Genomic DNA, 12,753 nt, shown 5'->3' with positions numbered 1-12,753 from the left:
GGGGGGGGGGTTAGTTGGTTACATCCCCACTAATGCTTAGCTGGTACTAATGTCATCAAAACCGAAAGGCTGAAAGGCAAAGTTGACCTCAGCAAAATTTGAACTTTGAGTATAAAGACAGACAAAATGCCGCTAAGTATTTTGTCCAGCATGCTAATCATTCTGCCAGCGCATCGCCTTAATAATTATTCCTTTCTACTATAGACACAATGCCTGAAATTTTTTGGGGGTTGGGGGCAAGCTGATTACATCAACCCCAGTGCATAACTGGTACTTATTTCATCAGCAGCCAAAGCAAAATGCCACTCACCATTTTATCTAGAATGCTAATGATTCTGCCAGCTTACCGCCTTCTCAATAATAATGGTTTCAAATTTTGGCACAAGGCAAGCAATTTCAGAGAAGGAGATACGTTAATTACTTCAACCTCCAGTGCTCAACTGGTACTTATTTTATCAACCCTGAAGGAAAAGTTGACCCCAGTGGAATTTGAACTCAGGACATGAAGATGGGCAAAATGCTGCTAAGCATTTTGCCTGGTGTGCTAATGGTTCTGCCAGCTTGCAACATTAATAAAAATAATGAAAATCCTTTCTGCCATAGACACAAGGCCTGAAATTTGGAGGAAGGATGTGTTGGTGGTCCCAATACTTGGCTGGTACTCTTTTTATCAACTCCAAAAGGATGAAAGGCAATGTTGACCTTAGCAGCATTTCACCTTTGAATGTAAAGATGGATGAAATGATGCCCACCATTGTCTGAAAAGCTAACGATTTTGCCTGCTTTCTACCTTAATAATAAAAATAATAATTGTTTCTTTATTGGCCACAAGGACCACAATAGTATTTACAACAATAAAAAGACAGAAAACGGTGGTGATGTACAAAAAATGTGTAAAATGTACACGTACATACATACATACATACATCACTATCATCATCAATTAACATCTGTTTTCCATACTGGCATGATTTAGATGGTTTGATTGGGACTGGTAAGCTGGAGAGCTGCACCAGGTTCCAGTCTGATTTGGCATGGCCTCTATGGCTGGATGCCCTTCCTAACACCAACCACTCCAAGAGTGTAGTGGGTGCCTTTTACGTGCCACCAGTATGGGTGCCATTTACATGACACTGGCAACAACCATGACTACGATTTCAAGGATACACACACTCATATATACAAAAGACTTCTTTCAGATTCCACCTACCAAATCTACTCACAAGGCTTTGATCAACCCAGAACTGTAGTGGAAGACACCTGCCCAAGATGCTGTACAGTAGGACTGAACCCAGGACCACATGGTTGGGAAGCAGGTTTAAACCACATAGCCATGCCTTATATTATGTACACACACACACACACACACACACTCATGTGTATATTACATGATCATATGACTGACCAGGCTATCAGATGTTGTTACACATCGCTAGTCATAATGTGCTTTGCATCATTTTAGCCTTCAAATGACTCCACCCAACAGGCTATGCAAATGGGCCAACATTTCCCTGGTTTAAAAGGGGGCTTGGAGCAACATGAAATGAAGTGTTTTGCTCAAGAATACAATGTGCTGCTTGGACTGGGAATCAAACCCATGATCTAGCAATCATGATTGCAACAGCCTGACCACTAGGCCACACACCATAACATATACATACAAGGGGAAGTAAATAATTATCCACTTTCACCATAACATCTTTATTATTGTCACACTGCCTTCAATGCATGCGTGCTTATAGTTGGTACTATTGTGGTCACATGATCAAAGTTTGAACCCGATCGCACCATTTTATTTTCAGGTTTTACAGTGTAAGCCTGGCTGGTCCACTAGGAATGTGCATCAAAGAAGAGCAAAGAGCAGTGATCTGATTTCTCTGGTTGGAAGGTGTGTCAGGTGCTGAAATTCATTGGAGGCTTTTAGCACAATACGGGGTCAGTGCACTACTGCACAGAGGTGTATATGAAGGGACCAAGAAGTTTAAAAGTGGCTGGACAGGCATGATGCACAAAGAGGGAGTAGGACAGCCGTCAACCTCCACCACTGACGAGAGGATTAAGCAAGCTCAAGAGATGGTAATGGTGAACCAGTTCACCATTACCATCTCTCGGACCACTGCTCTTTGTTTTTCTTTGGTGCACATTGCTAGTGGAGCGGACATGCTTACACCGTAAAGCCAGAAAGAAAAACGGTGTGGTGAAGCTCAAACTTCGATCATGTAACCACAATAGTACCAACAATAAGCATGCAGAAGGAAGTGTTACAATAATGACGATATGTTATGGCGAAAGTGTGGGTAATTTTTTACTTCCCCTCACATATATGGAAGAAAAAATTAATGATGTATGTTGGTACCTGAAATTTATCCTTCCTGTTGGAAATGATGGAATTGAAATCGGAATAGTCAATAACTGTTTTGGGGACAGTCTCACTCTCCAGGGATAACCTAACCAGCACCTGAGGCAGTTTGCTCACTGTATGCCATGAAGTGCTGTCTGCAAAATAAAAAGTAAGTCTTGAGATTACATTCATACACATCATTAGACATGAAGGTCATTTCACATTAGCTTCACCAACATCATTTTGATGTCTGCTTTTCATCAATTTGATGTCCATGCATTAAGAAAGAGTTTATAAGACAGATTCTCTACAGCCAGATGCCCTTCCTATTGCCAACATTTACCAGCTTTCAAGCAAAGTAATATTTCTCCATAGCCAGACATGTTCTTCACAGAATACTGGAAATGAATGATATTCATTAATCATAATCATGCAACGTCAAGATAAGAGGATACAAACATATATACACTCATACTTACAAATACAATATGTATAATATATATATATCATCATCATCATCATCATCATCGTTTAACGTCTGCTTTCCATGCTGGCATAAGTTGGCCAGTTTGACTGAGGACTGGTGAGCCAGAGGTTGCGCCAGGCTCAATCTGATCTGGCAAAGTTTCTACAGCTGGATGCCCTTCCTAATACCAACCACTCCGAGAGTGTTCTGGGTGCTTTTACGTGCCACCGGCACGAGGGCTAGTCAGGTGGTTCTGGCAACGACCACGCTCAAAGGAGCCAGTCCGGCGGCACTGGCAATAACCACGCTAGAATGTTGTTATTCATGTGCCACTGGCACATGTACCAGTGAGGTGATGCTGGCAACGATCACGCTCGAATGGTGCTAAGCACAAGCATGGCTATGTGGTAAGAAGCTTGCTTCCAAACCACATGGTTTCAGATTCAGTCCCACTGCATGGCACCTTGAGCAAGTGTTTTCTATTATAGCATTGGGCAAACCAAAGCCTTGTGAGTGGATTTGATAGACGGAAACTAAATGAAACCTGTCATGTGTGTGTGTGTTTCAGATGCTGGTCTATTTCTGTCCCTGTAACTTAGTTGTTCAGCAAAAGGGACTGATAGAATAAGTACTAGTCTTTAAAAAAAAAAGTCCTGCAATCGATTTGTTCAACTAAAACATTTCAAGTTGGTGCCCCAGCATGGCCACAATCAAATGACTGAAACAAGTAAAAGATAAAATGAAGGCATGTGGTGTAGTGTTGAATGTTGCACTCATGAACACAAGATTATAGGTTCAATTCTTAGACGGGGTGGCACATTGTGTTCTTGAGCAAAACACTTCATTCTACTTTGCTCCACAGATGAGAGAGTAACAGACACTAATATGGAGTGGCAGCATCAAAAATCTCCAACCATGCCACCCCATACTACAATGAGTCCCTGACTGCCAGTGGCTTCAAAAATAAAATTAGGTACATGCCAGACCCTAACCCTTCCAAGAGAAAGTACCACCAGAAAGTGTTTTAGTTCACACCACCCTTCTCTTTAAGTGTTAAAACCTGAATAAATAAAATTGTCCTTAGCTTAGTAGACAAGCACTTCCCCCATACAAATAGATTCAGCAAAATATTTAATAGGCACACCCTGAGAATTCCTTTAGCTGTGCAACCAAAATAAAAAAGATTTTAGTAGGTAGGCCTTCACCTGAGACAGAGTCAGGATGCTTATGTAGGGGTGACATAGCATGTCTACTGAACAGCCACTGTAACACAAAGAATGTCATATATGAGGCAGAGGTAATGGCAATAGGACCAAATGGACAGCCAAACATGCGAAAGTATGTGGGAGCAACTGAAGATCCCTTCAGAATCTGCTTTAACAACCACAATTCCTCCTTCAACATCTCAGAGAGACATAACACCACAACCCTGGCCAAACATGTATGGTCATTAAAAGAATGCACCACCAGGTACAGCATCAAGTGGAAGATTCTAGAGAAATGTAAAGCATACTTCAATAGCAGCAGGAAGTGCAGATTATGCCTGGCTGAGAAAAGAATGATTTTAAAGAGCTCCAGCACCTAGGCATTTACCTGAATAGCAGAAGTGAAATTTTTAATCCTGCCCACATGAAAGGAAATACATCCTATAATACCTGTGTGCCTCATTATGAATATAATCATCAATCCCCCAACTTTGGCCCTCCACCAATACCTGGGACTCTGATAAATAGTTTGACCAGAACATACACAAATGAACCCACAAACACACACGCCCCAGCATGGTGGACACCTAGCCTATAGACTTTTTCCCACCACCTCACTATCAGTTGCCACAAGTATTGTACCCCTATACACATTGCACACATGCATGCACACTAACGTTACATATCCAGCAAAGCATACTAGCTTCATTTTTTTCAAGTCTACACATGTCCTCGGTGGTCGCAGCCCATGTTTTACTGCTTGTAGCATGGCTGTTTGTATACAGGGGCTCTTTGTTACCAACAGAGGTAGGAGCTCTCTGAACTTTGTCCAACCTATTCTTAATCTAGCAGCTACACTCTTGGAGCATCCCCTAGATAACAGAAGTTATCAACTACTTCTAGTTTTATCCCACTGACATTTGATGGAGTCTATTTTCTGTACATTTTTAGTTTTAATTGTGCCTGTGCACTTTCTACACACAAAAGTTATTTTCCCTGTCAACTTTCCTCTGATATTGATGCATCTCTTATGTGTCCATAGCTTACAAGTACATCTTATGGAGTTTCTACATACGCTTTTTCTAAAGATCAAGCAGGGCCATCTACTTGAAGAGATTTGTGATTTGTTTGTTCTCTTACTTATTAAGACATTGGTTTTTGCTAGATTAACTCTAAGGCCCTTTGATTCTAGACCTTGCTTCCATGTCTGGAATTTCTTCTCTAGTTCTGGTAGTGATTCAGCTATAAGAACAAGAACATCAGCATAGAGAAGCTCCCAGGAGCAGCCTGCCTTAAATTCTACTGTTATTGCTTGGAGGACTATGATGAAGAAGAGGGGGCTGAGGACTGAATCTTGGTGAACCCCTACTTGTACCCTAAATTCATCACTATACTCATTGCTGATCTTCCCTTTACTGACAGCATCCCTGTACATGGCTTGTACAGCTCTCACCAACCACTCTGCTATCCCTAGCTTCTGCATCGACCAGATAAGGGAGCAGAGGACTCTGTCAAAGGCCTTCTTCATGTTGTCAAAAGCCAGGTATAAAAGTTTATTTTTGGCTAGATATTTCTCCTGCAGTTGTCTAACTAGGAATATAGCATCAGCCATGCTCCTGCTTGGCACAAATCCAAACTGCATCTCATCTACATTAACTCACTTCTTAATGAAATGAGTTATGATCCTTTCTGTGACTTCTTCTGTACATATGGAGGGCAGAAGGGGACCTCGTTCCTTTGGGCACATCTGCATCCATTATGACCCTAAAGGTGGCACTGATCATGGATGTGCATGATCAGAGTTGAGCTGGGACTAAACTTAGACTTAGGTCTCTAATAAACCCTGGGACTCATAAGACTAGAGCATGAGGGACTAAGATCACAATAATCTCTTCCATCCTGAAAAAGACACAAGTTTGTGGCAGGATTAAGATTTCCACAGTTGTTGGAACTCATTTACATCCAAATGAATTGGAGCAACATGAAATGAAGTGTTCTGCTCAAGAACATAATGCACTATCCGTTCTGGGAATTGAAATCACAATCATGCATTCATGAGTGCAATACCCTAACCACAGCCTACAAAAACAACAAAAAAAAAGGAAAATTTTTTGAATAAATACCTGTAAAAGACACATTAGCGAACACCACTTCATCAGTGTCTGTCTGTTTCTTAGTTGACCAGGTTTTGCAGTTAATTCCCCGGATGGTCGAGGAGCCCAAGAAGGTATAATCATAGTCACCATTCATCATAAGAGAGGCGGATGGTGACGCTATGTCAATTAGGTTGCCGTTCTTCAATGTGAAATCACTGTCGAACCGTTTTGGAGAAGCTGTCAGATTGAAGTCCACAGCACACACACTTCCTGAAAGCAGAGAAAAATGAAGAAGAATGATCACAATGATTATGATGGTGATGGGGAGGAGAAAACAATGAGAGAGGCAGAGAGAAGAGAGAGAGGAGAGTGAGAGAGAGATGGACAGATGGATGGATGGATGGATGGATGGATGGATAGATAGATAGGTATGGACATGGCAGCATGGTGAAAAAGTTTACTTCCCAACCGCATGGTTTTGGGTTCAGTCCCTCTGCATTGCACCTTGGGCAAGTGCCTTCTACTTATAGCCCTAGGCCAACCAAAGCCTTTTGAGTGAATGTGTTAGACAGAAACTGAAAAAAGACCATCCTATGTATGTGTATATATATATATATATATATATATATATATATATATATATGATAGACCAAGAATACATGGGATGAAGTATGATCTTCGAACTTTGGGCTTCACAGAGGCAATGACTAGTGACCAAGGACTTTGGCGATATGCTGTGCTTGAGAAGACCCATCAAGCCAGTGACTGACGCTGGTGTCTTGTAACTGACAGCCATGTTGGTGGCACTTAAAAAGCACCTTTCAAGCACTGGGCCTCACAGAGGCAAAGTAGCTGATGCTGGTGGTATGTAAAAAGCTCCTTTCAGTGTTGGGCCTCACGGAGGCAATGACTGAGATCTTTGGCATTACGTCATACTTGAGAAGAAGACTCATCAAGACAAGTAAAACCACAGTCATGGCAGATACTGGTGTCACACAAATGGCACCCATGTCAGTGGCACAGAAAGCACCCATTACACTCTTGGAGTGGTTGGTGTTAGAAAGGATATCCAACCATAGAAACCATGCTAAATCAGACTGGAGTCTAGTGCAGCCTTCCAGCTTGCCAGCCCTGGTCTAACTGTCCAACCCATGCCAGCATTGAAAACAGACGTTAAATGATGATGGTGATATACATATATATATATATATATATATATATATATCATGTGAAGGCACATAGCTTAGTAGTTAGGGCATTTGGCTCATGATTGTAAGGTCATGAATTCCATTCCCGGCAACGCGCTGTGTCCTTGAGCAAGACACTTTATTTCATGTTGCTCCAGTCCATTCAGCTGACAAAAATGATAGTGCCTGTATTTCAAAGGGCCAGCCCTGTCGTGCTCTGTGTCACACTGAAACTCCTTGAGAACTACATTAAGAATACATGTGTCTGTGGAGTGCTCAGCCACTTGCACCTTAATTTCACACACAGGCTGGTCTGTTGATTGGATCTACTGGAACCCTCATCATTGTAACCAGTGGAGTGTCAGTTATATATCAGTTTGATTGTCTAAAACCCTATAAGGTAGTGCCCCAGTATGGCCATAATCCAATGAGTGAAACATGTAGCAGAATGAAAAGAAAAAGAATTTAATACATGAAATGAAAATCATCATCATTTAATGTCCATGTCATATACTGGCAAAGGTTGCACAATTTGCCAGAATCCAATGGACCCAAGGAATGCGTCACACTCCAGTTTGACATGTTTTTTTAGGATGGAGGGGCAGATGTAGTGAACCGTGGATGGGTGACAAATGATGCAAATGAATTGGTGGGTAGGTATGAGAGAGTAGATGACTGACAGTGTAGTAAAAGAAGGTGGGATGAAGATCAGCAGAATAGTAATGATGATACAGTTGTAGCATACACTCGAGTGAAATTCCTCTCCTCTCTATTATATATACATACGAATGTAGTAGATAACAGCTAGCTTTTGGCCGCATTTTGGACCCCGTTGTGTCCACTACTCTGATTGGTTGGTATTGGTGCAATTTGTCTCTTACCCTATCACACCAATATGCAGCATATAACCAATCGAAGACCCTAAATAAGGTGATATGTGACAGCCTGTTCTCAATTCAGTTTTGAGCCTACAACTCCTTATAAAAACCCAGCTTTCCCTCATCTTGAGGTCCTTCAGTTCTAGACCTTTTAAAGTCTAGCCACTGACCACACAACAGTAGCCATGTTGAGATTCATCAACTTTGTCCAACAGCATCCGGCAACCTACATTCGTCCTAACGTCAAAATCTCTCTACGTACACAACTCAACAAGCAACTCACCCGGGTTACAACACTGCACTGTTTGTGAATTACTGCACCATGGATCAACAGCGAATATACAACCTGCGAGAACTCCTGTACCAAGTGACTCAGGCAGCAGCATCACAGCCACAACTTCATGTACAACATGTACCACAACCGGCTCTGCATCACTGCCGTAATGTCTTGATACAGTTTTCAACTATCGTGTACAATTGACTACGAACTGGTATTTATCATTCTTGTGTCTATGAACTTCCTCCTCACTTCAATGGCTACAGACTCTTTCACTGTCTCTTCTTCATCGCCATCTTTATATGTTCTTAACAGGCATATGTCTATACCTACATACACACGTACACATCTTATTCTTATGACGGCCTGTCTATTATTCTGTATACATGATGCACAAACAATCACACATGTTAACATATCAATAAATCTTCTCTTAAACATTCTTCCCGGTTGTGTCTCTTATTTCCTTCTGGCACATACATGCATTATTCTATTTATATTTATTGTATCAACCATGTGATGTACTAAGGAGCCATTCTCATCACCTCACTTCACACGGACGTCACAAATTGGTGACCCATTGCAGCTCCTTGAAACTGCAAAAATAATTATAATGAGAGAAGGAGATATTCCACAGGTATCATAAACCTTCCATTCCATTATATAGTAGACAGGGGAAGTATGAGAGAGAGAGAGAGAGAAAGAGGGACATGATGTATAGTTGGGTAGGTTGCAGGAGTATGGAAGGGAGGGAGAGAGACAGACAGACAAGCATAATGCTTGAAGGTGGTGATGGAGATCAAGAATAGATGACAACTGTAGAGTTTGGGTAGGGTTTCAGGGCGGACATAATAGATAGTAGATAAAGGGTGAGGTGGGGACAAGGGGTGACAGACAGACAGAGACAGAAAAACGCAGGAAAACAGAAAGAATATAAGGGGGAGAAAAATCTTTGAAAATAAGCAAGCTTACTTGTTGTTTTTAACATCATTTCCACCTTAACGAAGATATTGTGAATAAAATCAAAAAGAAATTCAAACACATAGTCTTTATTTGAACGCCATATTGACATCATATGCACATCATGGTCGTAATATTTCATAAAGTTTGTCAAACTGGTTTTGCCATATTCAGTTTCTTCAACTCGCAAAGAATATGTTGTTGGCACTGTAAAGTTAAATGGTATTCCTGGGAAATAAAAGAGAAAGTGATAAATCAAATCAACATCATGTGGTGTGGCTGGGTGTACAAGAAATAAAGATTTTCTTAGAATAGGGCACCCTATGATGATGATCATCATCGTTTAACGTCCGCTTTCCATGCTAGCATGGGTTGGACGATTTGACTGGGGACTAGCGAACCAGATGGCTACGCCAGGCCCCAATCTGATTTGGCAGAGTTTCTACAGCTGGATGCCCTTCCTAACACCAACCACTCCGAGAGTGTAGTGGGTGCTTTTACGTGCCGGGTACTTATACCCTTCTATAAGGGTACCTTACTGGTTCTATTTTGTAAAGGTACTCTAATAGTACCCTTCTGAAAGCTTTCAAGGCATATCTCTGCTTTGAGGATACCTTCCTTTCTCTTTCCCTCCCAGTCACTAGTCTCAGAGTACCACGGTTGCTGGCCATCCTTCCTGACAAAACATTGCTTCAAATTTTTTTTTTATGGCACAAGGTCAGCAATTTTGGAGTGGGTGGAGTGGTTGGGTGGTTGGGGTAGGGGAAGTTAGTTGATTATATTGAACCATGGGCTGAACTGATGCTTTATTTAATCAACCCCACCCCCCGTAAGGGTTAAAGGCAAAGTTGACCTTGGCAGGATTTGAATTCAGCACTACTGCCACTGTGACAACCATCACTACCACTGGTACTGTGTTGTTGGCACTCCGTCGCTTATGACGTCGAGGGTTCCAGTTGATCCGATAAACAGAACAGCCTGCTCATGAAATTAACGTGCAAGTGGCTGAGCACTCCACAGACACGTGTACCCTTAACGTAGTTCTCGGGGATATTCAGCGTGACACAGAGTGTGACAAGGCTGACCCTTTGAATTACAGGCACAACAGAAACAGGAAGTAAGAGTGAGAGAAAGTTGTGGTGAAAGAGTACAGCAGGGTTCGCCACCATCCCCTGCCGGAGTCTCGTGGAGTTTTAGGTGTTTTCGTTCAAGAAACACTCACAACGCCCGGTCTGGGAATCGAAACCGCGATCCTATGACTGCAAGTCCGCTGCCCTAACCACTGGGCCATTGAGTCTCCACGAACCACTGGTACTACAGCCACTACTAATATCATCCCCACTTCACCACTCCCACCATCACCACTCCCACTGTTACCACTACCACCACCACCACTACTATCACTGCCATCACCATCTCTACAACCACCATCACCATCACCACCACCTCTACAAACACAGAAACTGCCATTACCATCACCATCACCATCACCATCACCAACACTATTAATGCCACTACCATCAGCACTCCACTTGCCACTAAACAACAGCAATATGAGTAATAGCCTTTATCATCAGCATCATTGTTGTTGTTGTTATTGTCATCATTTAACATCTGCTTTCCATGGCTGGCATGAGTTGGATGGTTTGACAAGAGCTAGTAAGGCCGTGGGTCACACCAAGCGCCATTGTTTGTTCTGGCATGGTTTCTGTGAGTGGAGGCCTTTCCTAATACCAACCAATTTACAGTGTACCAGGTGCTTTATATGTAGAACCATCACCAGTGCTTTTTATGTGGCACCAGCACCAGTGCCTTTTATGTGGCACCAGTGCTTTTTATGTGGCACCAGTGCTTTTTATGTGGAACCAGTGCTTTTTATGTGGTACCAGTGCTTTTTATGTGGCACCAATGCTTTTTATGTGGTACCATCACCAGTGCTTTTTATGTGGTACCATCACCAGTGCTTTTTATGTGGTACCATCACCAGTGCTTTTTATGTGGTACCATCACCATTGCTTTTTATGTAGAACCATCACCAGTGCTTTTTATATGTGGTACCAGCACCAGTATTGATTCTGCTATGATAGACAGGTCTTCTTGAGTACAGCAAGGTACCAGATATCTCAGCCCTTAGTCATCTCCTTCGTAAGGCTCAGTGTCTAGAGATCAGCCTTCAGTACTTCATCCCTTGGCTTCCAGGGTCTCCCACTTCTTTAAGTCCCATCCACTTCAAGTAATTGGCCCTTCTATATGCAACTGTCTGCATCCATATATTATGTTTACATTTAATTCCAGAGGGTGGTGGAAAGACAGAAATAGCAACTGGTGGTGGTGGTGGTTGTGACAGTGATGATGGTAGTGGTGGTGGTGATGGAGGTGGTGGTGATGGAGGTGGTGGTGATGGAGGTGGTGGTGATGGAGGTGGTGGTGATGGAGGTGGTGGTGGTGGTGGTGGTCATGGTGGTGGCAGCAATAGTGGAGATGATAATGATGGTAGTAGTCATAATTGTTGTAGTGGCAGTAGTGGTTGTAGAAGTAGTGGTAGTGGTAGTGGTGGAGGCAGTTGTGATGGTGGTAGTGGCAGTGTTAGTGACACTGATGGTGGTGGCGATGATGATGATGATAATTATGATGGCAATGATTGTTGTGATGGTGATCGCTGTGGTGGTGGTACTTCTTCAGTACGATGGTCATTGTATGATGCAAACTGAGGGGAATGGATTTCACTTACCTTTCTCTGCTTTAGTGACATCACAGAGAAGAACAACAAGCAGCAGAGACACAGGAAAGAAAGGGCTTCTTTTCAAGACCTGGGAATGCAACAACACATGAATTGTATTAGCATTGTTGTTATTGTTGCTGCTGTTATTAATCTTTTAACATTTAAACCAGTCATATCCAGCCAAAATAGTCTCCCTGTTTTATGCTCAAACTGACCAGAACTGGCCTCAAACATCAACCCTACAATATCATTCAAAACATTAACAGTTACCTCTTCAAAATCTCAAGGCTACAAGATATCTTATACCATTATATTTTACTGCTTTCGGTCATTAGACTATGGCCATACTGGAGTACTGCCTTGAAGAATTTTTAGCCGAATGTATCAACCCCTGTACTTATTTTCTAAAAGCCTAATACTTATTTCTATCGGTCACTTTTGCTGAACTGCTAAGTTACAGGGACATAAACAGACCAGCAGCAGTTGTCGAGCATGTAGTGGGGAGGGCAGAGACAAACAGACACAAAGGCACACATGCATAGATATATTTACCCATCAAACCCTGAATGTGTATGTGTATGTATGTATATATATATATATATATATATATATATATATATA

General features: G+C 42.1%; 1 protein-coding gene across 1 annotated transcript in view; it reads right to left on the bottom strand.

Moving 5' to 3' along the window:
* LOC106883600 (uncharacterized) overlaps nt 1–12,753 on the bottom strand; it is a 39,936-nt gene that overhangs the window by 22,099 nt on the left and 5,084 nt on the right. The window contains exons 2-5 of the mRNA XM_014934685.2: nt 12,142–12,220; nt 9,423–9,638; nt 6,136–6,378; nt 2,357–2,496 (exon numbers count right to left, since the gene is read on the bottom strand). Coding sequence (XP_014790171.1) covers nt 2,357–2,496; nt 6,136–6,378; nt 9,423–9,638; nt 12,142–12,220 — 678 coding nt within the window. The remainder of the gene's footprint in view (nt 1–2,356; nt 2,497–6,135; nt 6,379–9,422; nt 9,639–12,141; nt 12,221–12,753) is intronic.

This window comes from Octopus bimaculoides, chromosome 23 (genome assembly GCF_001194135.2).
Source record: "Octopus bimaculoides isolate UCB-OBI-ISO-001 chromosome 23, ASM119413v2, whole genome shotgun sequence".
Classification (NCBI taxonomy): Eukaryota; Metazoa; Mollusca; class Cephalopoda; order Octopoda; family Octopodidae; genus Octopus; species Octopus bimaculoides.
The sequence above is the reverse complement of the archived record's forward strand: the minus strand, read 5'-3'. Positions and strand labels throughout refer to the sequence as shown.